We start from the raw sequence: 16,128 nt of genomic DNA on the forward strand, positions 1-16,128 counted from the left end.
GAGCAACAAAGCCCTCGCGCCACAACTACTGAGCCTGTGATCTAGAGCCCGCGAGCCACAACTACTGAGCCTGCATACCTAGAGCCCATGCTCTGCAACAAGAGAAGCCACCGCACCGAGAAGCTTGCGCACCACAATGAGTAGCCCCCGCTCGCTGCAACTAAAAGCGTACATGCAGCAACGAAGACCCAACGCAGCCAAAAATAAATAAATAATTAATTTTTTTTAAAAAGTTGATGATTTCATCTAACAGATATTTAACAACAAAAAAAAGAATGTAATAGATGAGCCAGTAAAAATGGTTAATTTCATTGAATCTCAGCCCTTGAATACAGGTCTTTTTAAAGATTTGGTGTGATGCTATGGGAAGTACGCACAAGGTGCTTCAGCTGCTTCCTGATGGATGATGTTGCATCGCACAAAGCTCTTATGTGATTGTTCAAGGTGTGAGCTGAACAAGCTGCTCTTCCTGCAGGATACCATTTTTACTTGAAAAAGTGACTGACAAACAATGGCTATGCCAATTTAGGTATTTGTTAGACATTTTCTCAAAAATGAGCAAAGCGAATTTTTCAATTCAAGGGGAACAAACTGACAATTTTTGTTGCCAATGATAAAATTCGAGCGTTCAAAAGAAAATGAGACCCTTGAAAACTCCCATGTACTTGAGAGCTTGACAGCTCCCCAGTCCTCAAAGACTGCTCTGATGAGATCGGTGGTGATATTAACAAATGTGATGTTGAGTATGGTGTAATGAAATGTGTCAATGCTAGGAAGAGTTGTCTAGCTCAGAGAATCAATAGTTTCCAAAAGACTAATGAATGATGTTACAAAATGAACCATGGATTAAAAAAATCTATTCAAAGTGCAAGATTGACCCTTGAATTTTTAATAATAAACTTTATTTTTTTTTTTTTTTTTTTTTGCGGTACGCGGGCCTCTCACTGTTAGTTTGTTTCCCTGAAGTATAGTTGATTTACAGTGTTGTGTTAGTTTATGCTATAGAACAAATTGATTCAGTTATATATATATATTCTTTTTTCATATTCTTTTCCATTATGGTTTATTACAGGATACTGAATATAGTTCCCTGTGCTATATAGTAGGACCTTGTTGTTTATCCATTCTATATATATAATAGTTTGCATCTGCTAATCCCAAACTCCCAATCCATCCCTCCACCACCCCCTCTCTCCCTTGGCAGCCACAAGTCTGTTCTCTATGTCTAAAAAAAAAACTTCATTTTTTATAACAGTTTTAGATTTAAAGAAAAATTATGAAGATTGCTCAGCGAGTTCCTACATAACCTGTGCCCAATTTCCCCTATTATTAACAGCTTGTATTAGCATAGTACATTTGTTATGATTAATGAACCAATATAGACAATGATTATCAACTAAAGTCCATTCTTTATTCAGATTTCTAGAGTTTTCACTTAATTAACTTTTTCCGTTCCAGGACCTCATGCAGGATATCACATTACATTTCATCACTACGGCTCCCCTTGCTCTGACGACTCCTCAGACTCTCCTTGTTTTTGATGACGTTGATAGTTTTGAAGAACATTGGTCAGGTATTTTGCAGAATGTTCCTCAGTTGAATTTGTCTGCCATTTTTCTCATGATTCGACTGGGGTTATGGGTTTGGGGATAAAGACCACAGAAGTGGTATTTTCATCACATCATATCGAAGGTATATACTGTCAACCTGATGTGTGACTGTTAGGTTCGTTTTAGTCACCTGGCTGAGGTAGTGTTTGTAAGGTTTCTCCACCATTAAGTTACTCTTTTCTCTATTTTCATACTGTACTTATTGGAAGGAAATCGTTAACTGCAGCCCACACTTAAAGAGTGGGGAGTTAAGTTCCCCCTCCCAGCAGGCAGAGTACGCATATAAATTATTTGAAATTGTTCACACGGGAGACTTATCTTTTCTCCTCCATTATTTGTTTATTCAATCATTCATGTATATATATCAATATGGATTCATACTTATTTTATACTTTGGGTTATAATCCAATACATCTTTATTAACTTTGCTGCTTAAGTTTTTCTAGCTTTGGCCACTGACAGCTCTTTCAGTTGACTCCCGTGTCCCTTTGATGTACCCCCATCATTGTGCGTGTGTGTGTGTGTGTGTGTGTGTGTGTGTGTTAAGGATCATCTTGTAGATATCCTGCCCCAGTCCTACTAGAATCGGTCATTTCTCCTAGGATCCCCAGTTCCTTGTATTAGAGAATGGTATTAGAAACCAAGATCTAGGTCCTAGGTACTAATGGATTTTAACGTAACAGACAGCATGGTTTCAGGTTCAAATAACCTTTAAGGAACTACAACTTGTCAAGTTTGGGAGTAACAGGAAAGAAGAATAGCCACATAATGTTAAAAAGGCTATTAAAATACTCCTCCCCACAAACACATATTGATGTATCTGCATGAAGCCAGATTTAACAGACTGAGTGCAGAAGCAGATATGAGAGTCCAGCTGTCACTGTGAAGCCAGACGTTAAAGAGATGTGAAGAGTGTAAAACAAAGGTAATGGCAAATTATTTTTCTTTTGGAAAATATAGTTATTTATTTTTTTGCATTTATGTTAACATGTAATAGTTTATTATGATTATTTTAAAGGAGCTAATAAATATGTTACATTTTTCTTGGTTTAAATTTCTAAGATGGTAAATCCCAATACATACAGTCACATAAACAAAAGTTCTTTGAGTTTCTTAATAATTTTTAAAAGTGTAAATGGGCTCTGAGACAAAAAAGTTTGAAAGCTGCTGGCCTAGCCCCAGCAGATAATTGTCATCTCTCTCGAGCCTCTTTCACCTTCCCTGCACCCTTGCCTACCTCTGATCATGCTGGTGCTTAAACCCAGAACACCATTCCTCTCCTGGTCTCCAGGCCAACTCCCTCTCACCTCCCAAGACACAGCTTGAATATCTTATGCAAAGCATTCCCCGAGTCCCCAAGCAGATTTAAGTTTGCCCTCTCCTATATTCCCACGCTCCTTGGTACAAATTCCTATTTCAATGTGTGTCTTGTACTGACTGTAATTTTGTGTACCCGCTTCTCTTTTGAACAAGGGCAGGGGCTCATGTGATTCATCATTATACACTGATGCAGAATGTAATGCCAGGCACATATTTGGAGCTCAGATATGTTTGCTGAAGGAATAAATGAACAGCTGACCCAGTGACACCCATCTCTTCTGGTGACTGAGCAGGCCCCCCTGCTGGCTTTACATCTGAATGAAATATATCTTTCTCCATTTTTCTAGGGCAAAGGCCAAGTGTTTACATCTTGCAAATTTCATTTAATTCAGCGAATAGTTTTCAAATGTCTGGTATATTCCAGGCACTGTGCTAGGAATTAGAGGTAAGTGGTGTGGAGATGATGTCTAGCAGGAAATAACTGGTCATTTTGATGTTTGTCCCTGATATGTCTTCCCTAGTTAAGGGCATCCAGGACCAGTTGACATAGAACAGTCAGCTGCATAAATAGGCCAAGGAGCAAGCAAGTACCCAGTGAATTCAAAAACTGTAGGTAGCTACCCTAAGGAGTGAAGTGTAGAAAAGATTTTATACTGGCTGGTGGTCAGATTTATCCAGATTCAACAACTATGTGCTATGATTCCTCTTGAATAATGATATACAAACATGACCAAGTCCTTGTTCTCTCAATATTTTAGCATTTTCTTTTTGGCAAATATGGGGTAAAAGGAGGTAGAAAGAAGAAAAGAGAGAGATGATGCAAGAAAATTAGAGAATTCACCTTACGGTGCCCTTAGCCAGTAACACGAGGGGAATGCTAACACATTGCATTTGCAATGGAACAGCTTTTTCAGATATTTCAAGCTAGAACTGCAGCATCTTCCTTTTTGCCACTCACTGGGTATTAGAAATTTTTTTGGCCCAAATTTATCTACATGTGTGTTGTCTGATACAGTAGACACTACCCACATGTGGCTATTGACGAGCTGAAACGTGGCTAGCGGGACATGTTGAAAAATAATATTTTGAATATATGGGATTTAATAAAATATATTATTAAAATTAATATCACCCATTACTTCTTACTTTTCTCCTAAACATGGCTAATGGAAAATTTTAAAACCCACAAGTGGCTCATATTTTATATTCCTAGTGGACACTGCAACCTCACTTCACCATCTGATGTTCAGGTTAGCAGAGGCCCTGGTTCGAGTCATTTCTCTGCCCCATAATGACTGTTCACTTGGCTAGAAACCCCTCCATTTAACTCCAAGCCAAGGTCTCTGCCTGCCTTTGCAAAGTGAGGTAATTAACATAAGATCACTCAGAGCAGACTCTTGCCCTCTCCTGATAATATCACGTGGAACTCCCCACCTGAAAGATAATCTCCCAGCAAATCTCAGCCTGGCCATCAGGCAAGATCTGAGGACAAAAGAGGGGTTGTTGATGGAATGTCCCAATCCCCAGAGGAAGGTCAATTCCGAATTCATCCTTTCTCCTCACTGCACCCTCCTGCACCTGAGGAGACCTTCATTTCCCTTGGAATCTCCCCCCAGAAGACCCCCATCTCTGAGCCTGTCCAGCTTACTGCTCTGCAGTAAGAGTTGTCAGCAGCAGCCCTGGAATCATGGCAGGCGTGGAGCAGCCTCCCTGGAAAAACTCCCTCTGAGCCGTTCCCCTGGCCGGGCTGGATCCCAGACGCGAGCCTGACATCCCACAAAGGCTGGTTCGAACCCAGTTCCGTGTTCTGTGTTTGTATTCATCAAAGGCAATCTTCCTCCACAAAGGAAGACGGGACGTGGTAAGATTTACTTGGTGTTGCCGATTTTAAAAGGCATCCCCATGTTTCTAGTCACTCGGGTCCAAAAGGTCTTTAATCTCTCTCTCTTCTTCCCTTGTCTGATCAGTGATCAAGTCCTGTGACTTCCGCCACGAAATCCTTCCCTCGATTAGTACCCTTTCTGCCCTTTCCCATCCCCCTACACCAGGCCATTACTTTGCCCAGAGTGGCCACAATAATTGCCCCCAGATTAAATGCTGCTACTGATCTCATGCTTCTACACCTCATACCAATCTGGCAACCAGGCATTTTTATCCCCATTGAGTGGTAAGAAACAGGTTTGAGGGGGAAAACGTGTGGCTGGAAGTGGCAGAATGACAAAGTAAGCATGTCTGAATCCAAAGTACTCTTGTGCTCTTTCTACACTGGTTTCCCCATCTCCGTGGAATGAAAAAGAGAGAACGGAGGTCATATCGGTCTAAGGTGTGTCTGTTTCTCCATTGGTCGATGTCTGAATGAAAAGTGAAAAGTTCAATCCATCACCCTAGGTCTTCCAAACACCTGACTGTTGGGGGTTGTAGGGACCCAGCTGGCTGACATGTTTGGAGTCCTGACTTGTTGGGATCTATACTTTAGGTCTCTGTTTTGTATTGCTGACTGTATTTTGTTTTGTATCTATTTGTTTCATATAGATTGTTTTATAAACTGTCAAATATTTTCTTAAATAAATATACTAAAAATACTGAATAATATGCCATGCCTCCTTACTAACCTTTAAGCTTTGTGAGAATGGAAGCTGTGTCTACCTTTATGGCATCCCATAGCAGTGTCTCTTTCTTGTAGATGCTCAGGAGATGTTTGTTGAATTGAAAAATTTCTAATGCCTGGTAGATGAGGTCCCATCTGCTAAGGAAGCATCTGAGGTCCTTCCCAGTCCACAAGGCCATAATTTAATTTCACAGCCTTGGGTCAGCCATTCCCCAACCCCTCTTCCCCTGCCTGCAGTGTTCTAGCCACAATAGAGGTCCCCCCAACACTGTGTTCTGCTCTTTCTGAATTGTCCTCCCCTCTATTCCTGGCATTCCCCTCATCTTCCAAGGTCCCAGTTAGATATCACCTCCACCATGATGTCATTGCTAACCCTCCTTCTTCACTTTGCCTCTGTGGAACTCTGCACACACCCTTGCGAAAAGTCCAATTATATCATAAGGATTTATTTACAAACCTTTTCTCACCAGCTAGAATTATGCTCTGTGGGGAAGGATTAATTATTTCCAGAACCTAGTGTGGCAGGAAAATATGTGACTCTAAAATATTATTTTATTCTATTGCAGCAGAATTAAATAAAGGCAAATGAGTAAGGAGTCAGGACATGGGGGGGAAATGTCTTGATTGAAAACATAATGAAGAAAAGCTTTTTCTCATATTAAAAAGGGATCCCTGAGGGAGATGCGATATAGGCATGTATGTATATGTATAGCTGATTCACTTTGTTATACAGCAGAAACTAACACACCCTTGTAAAGCAATTATACTCCAATAAAGATGTTAAAAAAAAAAAAGGGATCCCTGGCTTGATTAGGAGAAGGTAAAGGGTGGGATACCACATAGGTTTCCTAGTAATGTCATCAGAAGACCCAACAGAAACCACTGCAAGGTGGGTCAGGACCCTGAGAGCTATGAAAAAGGTAGATGGCATTGACCATGGTGATGGGCACCTTGGGATGACAGCCAACACCAGATGGGCCCCTTTCTCTTAATCTTTGGCTACACTGACCCTGCCCAAGACACAAGACTATAACATGGCCAAGGAGAGGGAAACCCAACCTAGAGGAAAAGGGACTGAAACTAGACTAGGTTGCCATATAGAAAATAAGACAGATATGCTTCTTATAAAGCTGAGTTTTCAAATTAAAATTCATACTCACTATTCTAGCCTAGTGACTGGCACAGAGATAGCTCTGAAAAAGTTTGCCTAAAATGTTGAGTGGACGAATGAATAAATTTATGTAGATTTGCCATGCAATTGCTAAACTTTTATGGTAGGTCTAATGGGTATTTAATTGTTGGAGTTTTGGGGAATAATAAATAACATCATTGTTTCTGTTTCCCAAGTTTGTGACTAACCAGCAAATATTACAAAGGAATCCGCCAAACGGAGATTTTTTTAAAAATCCGCTTTATTGGTAAATCTAATTAAAGGATGAAGTTTAGATCTGTAGCCACATTCAAGATCCATAACACAATCGCCTTAAATGGAACTGTTCCCCAAACTGCATTTCTGTCCCAGGAACCTTCCACATGGATGAACCAGGAACACCTAATGCTGAGTCCAGGCCACAGAGAGACACCAAAGACTCACAGACTCAGCAGGGCTGGGCCATGCATGCTCAGCTCCTCTCCCCAAACCACCATTCAGATACTTTATGCAACTCCTTCAGGGAGAAGGAAGTTAGAGGGGAGGAGAGAGGCCAGAAGTGTTTCCCCAGTGGAATTCTCCTCACAGAAACATGAGACTAGGGGAGCAAAGTTTCCTCTCTAAAATCAATAAATTGTTTGTTATTGGCATGATGTATGATTTGTGATCAATCAACTCCACTTGGCCTCCCAAGTGCCTTAATTCTCTTCTAATCATATTAGATTGGTCCTCCACCCAGGCCTATCTGTTCAAGGCAGAATAAGGTAGACCAGATGCCTTAGGTGTCTTTACGTCCTTTTTCCTGCTTCAGAGTAGGAGCAAATTTCCTTAGACTAATTAGTTCAGCCTCCTGTTTTCTGCTTTCTCACCCAGATTATAGCAGATGGCTGGAGGAAGCAGTCTGTGTATCACAGGAAATTAAAAGAGCATTTTGCTTCTTTTCAACTCTCATGTCTTCTGGGTCCCCAACACACACAGATATAACCATTCTTAGGATTTGTCCAAATTCTAGTTTAGGGCTAGGATTAAGAGAAAATACCTGGCCAGCCACGAGAGAGTGTGATTTCTGGCCAAATCTCCTCATAAATATGTGTTATGTGTGTGTGTGTGTCTACATATTATGTACATACATATGCATATGTAAATACAGGTGTTTATACACATACATATATATGCACGTATGTATACATATATATGTGAATAATTTAAATCATGAATATGAATGTATATAAATGATTTTTACAGCTACCCTGGTGGCTAAAACTGGGGTATGTAGGAAACAGTGTATAGAATTGCCTGTTCATTCTCTTTCAGGAGGCTGGGTAATCTGAACAAGTTCCACATGCGTTGTAGATGCCCAAATATATGTAAGATATTTAGAGAAATTTGTGATGAGGTGAGCAGATAAAAAAGCCACCTTGACATCCCTTTCTTCAACGGACAAGAGGACCCAGCTCTAAAGTTTGTGCTTTTTAGATCATCTGTATATTCTAAAATCATAAGACTATCATTCCACCATCTATCTGCCTTGCCTCAGTTGACTCGCATTACCTAGGAATATATTGTCTGGACATTTCACTTTTTATCTACAGGAGGTGAACAAAATGGGCCTAGATTTCTTCCTAACCGGGTTAGGATTAGACTTAACTATGAGTCAAAGAAACACAAAACTACAGTAACTTAAAAAAAGAAAGTTTATTTTTCTCTCATATATATGTTAGAACATAGATAGTTCAGGGTTAGAATGGCAGTGTGTCTCTCAGAAGTCCTCAGGAATCCAGGTCCTTTCTACCTTGTTGTGTCACCATGTGTGGTCTCCATTCACAAATTCATCTCACAACCTCAAGATAGTTGCTCCAGTTCCAGCCATTATATCTGCATTCCAGCCAGGAAGAAGACAGTGACACAGAAGAAGAGGGGAAGGGCACATACCAGTTGTCTTTTAAGAAAGTTACCTCAAAGATGCCATTCGACACTTCTGCTTATCTCACTGGTCAAGACTTAACCCAATGAACACACTTAACTGAACTGGATTTTGAGAAACGTAGGCTTTATTCCAAGTTACCTTGTACCAGTTAGAAATGGAAGGTATTGCTTTAGGAGAGAATAGATTAAGGGAAATGACTAGCAGCCTCAGCCACACCTTGAAATGGGATATCTTTGATCTGTGTTAGTAAATCACTGGCAACAAGCTCCTGTCACCAACAGCTTCACCATCAACCTCATTCAATGCCTCAAATTCCACCATTAGTCACCCCTCCACTCCAACCAGAATGGCCTCTATGCATCTGTACTTGAACACACCTTGCATCCTTTAATCTGTACTAGTACCCACTCTGGTCCTCTTGTTTAGAATGTCCTCCCTCTTTCTTGCTGCCTTTCTAAATTCTATCCATCTTTGAAGGCTCAGTGCAAGCCTCACCTTCTTGGTAAAGCCTCTTCTCTCCTTACCTTTTCCCAATAACTTCTCTCTTTTCAGAATGCCCAAAGCACACAATACCTATGCCAGTAACCTGACACCTGGAATATGTAGGCATATATGTTGAGTTTGTTTGCACATCTTTTACTTTCAACTAGATCGTAGGCTCCTTGTAGGAGGAAAGGTATCATAACTTCTCTGTACCTCTCACCATCCCTGGCATGCATGTGCTTCTAAACTTCTGAGTATCTTGACACTTAGAAGTCAGGGCTGGGGGAACAACAGAAAACTGAAATCTGGGAGAAATAAATTAGAAAATGCACTCCGACCCTAACTAGCTCTGCAATCTTGGACTTAATTTCTCTGAGCTACATGTTTCTCATCTATAAAAGGAAGGAAGTAACACCAGCCCAGGCTAATCCAGAGGGTTGTGGTAAGGACCTCACACACACACACACTCTTTGTAGAAGGCAAAACACCACACAAATTGTAGGTAAGTAGCTTTGTCAGGGCTTTTTGACTGCAAGCAACTGAAACCAACTCAGGCTAACCTGGGCAAAAAGGGTCTTTATTGGAAGAGCAGGAAAGATTGTTCACAGAATCATAAGGGATCTGGAACTCAGTCTTGGCAACTGTTGGGGAGCAGGGCAACTCTGGGAACCAGACAACAGGAACTGTTTGGCCATCTCATCAGGAGCACCTTCAGAAATGAACTAACTCCAAACAAGCTTCCAACTCTGTGCCACTCTCTCAGATGTCAGTACTGGGAGGAAATTGTTGGCTTAGTTTTGATTATATGTCCCTGCTTCTTGGTTACAGCCACCCATGTCACCCTGATGGAGAAAGGTCAAAGCCCTGAAGGAAATCAGAGTGATGTTATCAGTAGAGTGAATGGAGGCTGGATGGCCAAAAAGCAGCAAATGTCCACCGTCAGCTTAATAACAGTGTTGATTGAGTGACAGTGGTCCATTCCTTTGACTCTGAAGACATTTTGCATTAAAGATACCATAAGCAACTTCTTTAGGCCTTATCAGTGAACACCTCAGAGGGCATTAATTCATCAGATTCTTTCCACCCATGGTAGTTAGAATAAGACCTTACAAAAAGGAGATGCAGAACTACATACTTGATGGGGGGAAGGCGCTAGGAGAGATGAAAAAAGTCTCAGCTCTATCATCACTGGCTCACAGAAGCCTTCTCTGACCTTCCTGACTAGGTCACACCTCCCTGCATTCTGCTCTCTTACTGTTCTTAGTGTTCTTGGTGGCTCTTGAAATGCTAATTTATTAGCACTTTTGATTATTGATTCTTTCCTCCACTAAGCTGTAAGCTCCACCAGGACAGGGCCAATGTCTGTTTCTGCTCACCTCTATTTCTATGACCCATCCTAGAGCCTGGCACATTCTAGATGCTCAGTAAATACTTACTGAAGGAATTAAATCCATGAATAAATAAGGTGCTAAAAAGGCCAGAGTGATCAGCTTCACAACTGTCTAGGGAGGGTCATTCCCACCACAAATCAGGGGCAGGTTCCATCCTTCCCATCCTAGGTACATGGGGTGACAGGGGGGGAGATTAAAAACAGTGACAGATTAGCTAATGCACCATCCATTAGGGGCTGGGCCACCCTAGTTGTTTTTTTTTTCCAGAATCCACCCTTGGAGGGGAGAAGGCCCATCAGGCAGTGGCAGAGGTAATCCACAGCTTCTGAGAGAGGAAATAAGATATTCTCACCCTGATCCTACATTCACTGTCCTGATAACATCACCCTGATTTCCTTCCGGGCCATCCCTGCTGGGAGCATCCACCCAAGCAGAAGCACTGCCCCCCTGGATGCCATGATCCCCAAGTGGTCCATCTGCAGGTGCCTCCTGAGACAAGATACTAAGAAGCCCTCCTGTTTGTACAGCACTGTGGTCTACAAAGAGCTTTCGTAATTACTTCCTTTGATGCTCACCGTGACCAACCTGTAAGACAGGCAAGTGTCACTGGCGCTATTTTACAGATGAAGAAATGGAGGCTCAGAGCCCTGCTCAAGGTTATTTAGGGAACTTCAAATATGGCATAAACTTCAAGGTTAGGGAATCGCCAATTGTCCACATCATCCACGTGTAGAGGGACTGTATTTTTAGCATAAATGTCTCAAGGCCTTTTTTTTGAGCCCTAAAGATAGCTCTCCCCTTTTTGTCATTGAACAGAATGTGCCAGCATGGAAAACAAAGGGATGCAGGAAAACAAGGTATTAACTTGGTTTTTATTCTAGTGAAATCATGTCAGTTCGCAGGTCAACTTGGATTGACTGAATATATTTGGATTTGTATGTGAGGAGATGGGAGAGGGGAGAGAAGGAGAGAAGTACTTTGATTTTACTGGAGGTTCAGTTAAAAATTTATTTTGTCTTTGAGTTTGGAATTGACAAATTCATTCCACTTTCTTCCCATTTTCACTCACGCTAGGTCAACTCAGAACTCTCTTATTCAGCCTGTGGCTCTGGGCTCTCGCTCTCATCTCAGCCCTAATGTCTAAGAAAGGCCCCAGGTGACAGATGGCTGGAGAAATCACCTATGACCTGACTGCTTCTCCTTGGGGGTCAGAGTTCTTAATGTGCCTTTGGAATTGGAATTTTATCCTCACGCTTCGAAAAAACAAAACGAAACAAAACAACAAACCACTCCCCGACAACCGTAAGTCAGGCTATAGAAGACACACACTGAGATTTTTTGTGTGTGTGTGGTACGCGGGCCTCTCACTGTTGGGGCCTCTCCCGTTGCGGAGCACAGGCTCCGGACGCACAGGCTCAGCGGCCACGGCTCACGGGCCCAGCCGCTCCGCGGCATGTGGGATCCTCCCGGACTGGGGCACGAACCCGTGTCCCCTGAATCGGCAGGCGGACTCCCAACCACCGCGCCACCAGGGAAGCCCCCACGCTGAGATTTAAAGGAGCTCCGGTGAGGCTTGACTAGGAGCCTTCCTCTCAAGTGAAACTGGATGTGTTCTTCTTCTTCCTCAAATGTGGTCTGAGACTCCCAGAAGCCTTTCATCAGTGACCAAACCCCGAGTGCAGAGTCTGGTCCCTGGCACAGCAGCTAACACGTGGGGCACTCACCATGTGCCCAGTGCAAGGCTAAATGCTTTGTGTGTGTTTTCTCACTCGTCCTCAACACCCCTCTGAGGTAGCTAGTGACAAGGACCCTGCCTGTCCTTTGGATGAGCAGTCAGAGGCTCAGCAAGGGGAAGTAACTTGCCCAAAGCCACGCAGTTAGTAAGGGGACGAGCTGGATTTGGATCTAGACACACCCACTTTCAGCTGGAAGGGGAGAGAAAAGAAGAACGGAAACGACCATTCCCCAGTGAAATCTTGGATGGGAGAAAGGTGCCCTTCTCACACGAACTCCCTCCCAGGCCTTTCATGTGAGCAGACACAGAAATTTCTCTTGTGTTGGAGCTATTATAAAATTGGGAGGGGTGATCACAGCAGGTAGCATTAGCCCGGTTCCTCCACACAGGTACTGAACCCAGCCCTGCAGACTTCTTTGAGAAGTCTGCCAAGTCCAGGCTGATGCTAAAGGATAAGTAGTTGTCAAGTAGGCACATATGAGGGGTGAAGGTCTCAGCCCTAAGCTCCGTCTGGAAAGCTGGAGATGAAACCAGGGCTGGCCTAGTGGAGGTCAGTCTGAGATAGAGGCCTCCTAAGTGGGTTCCACCTGCCCACATCTCTCTCCTTCCAGGCCCTCGTGAGAAGCAGAGCCAGCTTCTACCACGGGGTGGGTGAGCCAGGGACAGGGGTGGAAGGGCTGAACAACTGCAGGCGGGTGACCGAACATGCTGGTGCCTCCCCTCTGAGTATGTCTTCCGGTCTTCCAGCCACACTGTTTCCTGACTCCTTTTCTCCATGAGCATAATCTTTGCCTATCCATACATCGCACTGAAACTTGCTGAGAATGTTGGGAGAATCTATCAGGGGAGCCACACTGTCTGTTGCTCTGACCCTGTCCCTGGCAAGGCATCTGCCTTCAGTCCTGCGTGGAGAATCTTTCTCCTGCCCCTTGACTCTGCTCTGATTTCCAAGTAAATGCTCCCACAGTGCGTACCACAGCTGCTCTGCCTTGAGTGAACTTGCTGGCGAGGGTGGAGTGTTGACAGTGCCTCCTTCTGGAGGGGTGTCTGTAAGGAGTGAGGTCTCTGAGTCCATCTTGGCAGGAGGGTAAAAGCCGCTTTCTCCTGTTTTGCTGTCGTCATTTAGTCACGCTTTCCCTTCATGCAAAGCTTCCCCCACTGTTGACAAAACATCCTGGTCCCCCAGTCCCCAGCCCATCACCCCTGCCCCTGAATAAACACCAGCTCATTTGTAAGAGGTTTTTAATTTCACCTTGGTATGCCATTAAGGAGTGGAATAAGGATCTCTATTCATTTTCCCTCACAAAATATCTGCTACTTTTCTCCAACTGATCCTCTCACCACGGAAGCCTGCGGAGCCATAGAGCATCTGCATGATTTTCACTCAACAGACTGGTCTGGGTTTCTGGGTGGTTTGCATAAATTATAAAAAAGATCACAAAAATCATACAACATCGACTCTACCATAAGGGGGCGTGTTCCCTCTGGCCGCGCAGAGAGTGATGGAGACAAGTAGCTGTGTCCGAAGCTCTGATGACTGGTGACATCTCTAGGAGTGAGGCCAAACCTGTCCCAGCCTCTCTTGGAGGAGTCCTCCGTCTTCCCCATCAACTCATTCTGGTTTCTCAGGAAGCCTCCTATCACAGAAGTAGCCCATCCTAGCACCACAATTGGAGGACAGGGTGTGGAACTGTCCCTGTGTACAATGGCAACTGGGTCTTCTGTGCTCGGCGGCCCAGAAAGTGAGCCGGAAGGAGGAGCCCTGTCTTTCCAACTGGACCCCCTCCGCCTCTGCGAACTCCAAGAGGTTGTTAGCAAACAGAGCATCTGGAAAAGGAGTCAGCAAACTTCTTATGAAAAGAGCCAGACAGGACAGATAGGAACTATTTCAGGCTTTCTGGTCCACATACAGCCTGTTGCACATTCGTCTCCTCTTTGCTTTTTACAACCCTTTAAAAACGTAAAAACTCTTCTTAGGAGGCAGGCCATAAAACACAGGCCTGCGGGCTGTGGTTTGCCAGCCCCCGCTCTAGAACACGATGATGCCCTGTCCAACCCATCCGTTACAGCCTCCTTCCCATCGAAGGCCTCTGGCATCCCCCCAAGCTGCCCTGAGCTGGCATCTGCAGCGCAGGCTTTGTAGAATGGACCGTGGCAGGCAGAGTTGCCCTCAGGTTCCTGCTCTGCAGCCCCAGGTATCCTCCTTTGCCAACTGGCTGGTCTGGTTGTATTTTAAGCAAATACCAGATATTAGTCTCAGCCCTGCTCATGTGTCCTGGGGTTGAATGAAGCCTCAGCGTCCCCAGTGAGGTAGGTACATACTATCAGCCTCGTCTCACACTTGCAGATGGTGAAGTTCAAGAGCAGAAGTGACTTTCCCAGCGCTGCCCATCAGCCACACGTCTGAATTTCAAAGAAAGCCGAAGAATCTAGGCTTTAAATTTTCTAAGGACATGATCAGGGATTGTTCTGTCCCGCCCAAGCCCAGTGACTCCACCTCAAACAGCGCAAGTCCAGACTCCACCAGTGAATACTGTCAGCCACACAGAGCTGCTCTCCAGACCTCAGTGACACTCTCTGAAAACAGAATGAACTCAAGCACTCAAAGCTACGGGACCTCGGTGGAGCAGTGCTCTCTGCCCTGCCTACAAGTCTCTTCAAACTCAAAATAAAGTTTATAAAAGTAAATTATCTCATTTTATAACTTAAGTGCATCAAGCATTTCCTTAAATATAGTTCACACTGAAAATAAAGTTACTTTTTGCTGTACAGTTGGTGTCTGTTATAATTAGGAATAAACTTTGATGATAAAGTATGAAAGGTTACACACTCACGCACACATCTATCTACCTGTCTGTCTGTCTGTCTGTCTGTGGGTGTGTGGATGGGTAGACATATGCACCTCTTGAAAAGAGCTTCCCCCAAAATGGCGGGAAGTTGTTAGGGGTCTCTAGGTATCTAGTTTGCATGAAAATGCCTATATTTAAAATCCCTGTCCTTAATGATAAACACATCTTCATACCTAACACTAAGACTCTTACTAGAAACATTAAACTATGCAATCCGTAATGTATTCAGTCTTTGGAAATGCCGAGCTACACCATATCATTATACAACAGCATCCCGGACAAAACTCCCTCCCCAACCCACCTCTTCCCTGCCTCCCCATCCTAAAGCCAGCTGACCCCTCATGTAATGCGGTTGTTCCAGAATGGGAGCCTAGCCGGAGAACTCGAGGGGTGAACTCAAGAGGTGAAGTAAGAATTCTGCATGGAGTACAGGTGGTCAATGGGGTTTCCCACTCTGGACTGCAGGGGCCCGGCCTCTGAGGTTGCTAGGAAGCAGTCACCCAGGTTACTGAGAGAGGTGTCATCACTATCCAGGTCGTGGAAAAGGGGCTCAGCACCTGAAATGGAGAGGAAACACTGGCATGAGGGTCTGGAAGGAGGGACTCATTCAGCGCTGGGACATTCAGCAGAATTCAGCCAGCGTGGTCTGAGCACGTCCCCCAGGGGGCGCTTTCTACTGGGTGCCGGGGAGGGGGTGGGGGAGGGTAGAGCTACATAGAAGAGTAGGAGCGGGCATAATCCCTGTCCACAAAAGATCTCCTTAGGGGGGCTCACGTCTACAACTGAAAATAATATGAACTAGGATATAACAAAGTGCTAAACTGAGTGCGGCGTAAGCAAAATGTCAGAATGTCTAGACAGTGAGGGTGGGGAGTGGGCAAGACATAGCACCACAGGCTGGAGAGACAGGGGCAAGGGCTTCTGGAGGACCTTGGCCACAAAACTGGCTCTTGAAGGAGGGATGGTGAGAAAACAAACATCAGCTCTGAGAATGATGCCCACAAAACCTCCGGTGATAACACCTGTCCTTTCAGATAGCACAAGTATACTGAGTG

At 44.0% G+C, this 16,128-nt stretch overlaps 1 protein-coding gene across 1 annotated transcript in view; it reads right to left on the reverse strand.

The window, feature by feature from the left end:
• Window positions 1–15,469: 15,469 nt before the first annotated feature.
• Window positions 15,470–16,128, reverse strand: part of LMX1A (LIM homeobox transcription factor 1 alpha) — a 143,782-nt gene continuing 143,123 nt past the window's right edge. Inside the window, exon 8 of the mRNA XM_024741976.1 lies at window positions 15,470–15,630. Coding sequence (XP_024597744.1) covers window positions 15,470–15,630 — 161 coding nt within the window. The remainder of the gene's footprint in view (window positions 15,631–16,128) is intronic.

Source organism: Neophocaena asiaeorientalis, unplaced genomic scaffold (genome assembly GCF_003031525.2).
Source record: "Neophocaena asiaeorientalis asiaeorientalis breed wild unplaced genomic scaffold, Neophocaena_asiaeorientalis_V1.1 scaffold283, whole genome shotgun sequence".
In the NCBI taxonomy this organism is placed as follows: Eukaryota; Metazoa; Chordata; class Mammalia; order Artiodactyla; family Phocoenidae; genus Neophocaena; species Neophocaena asiaeorientalis.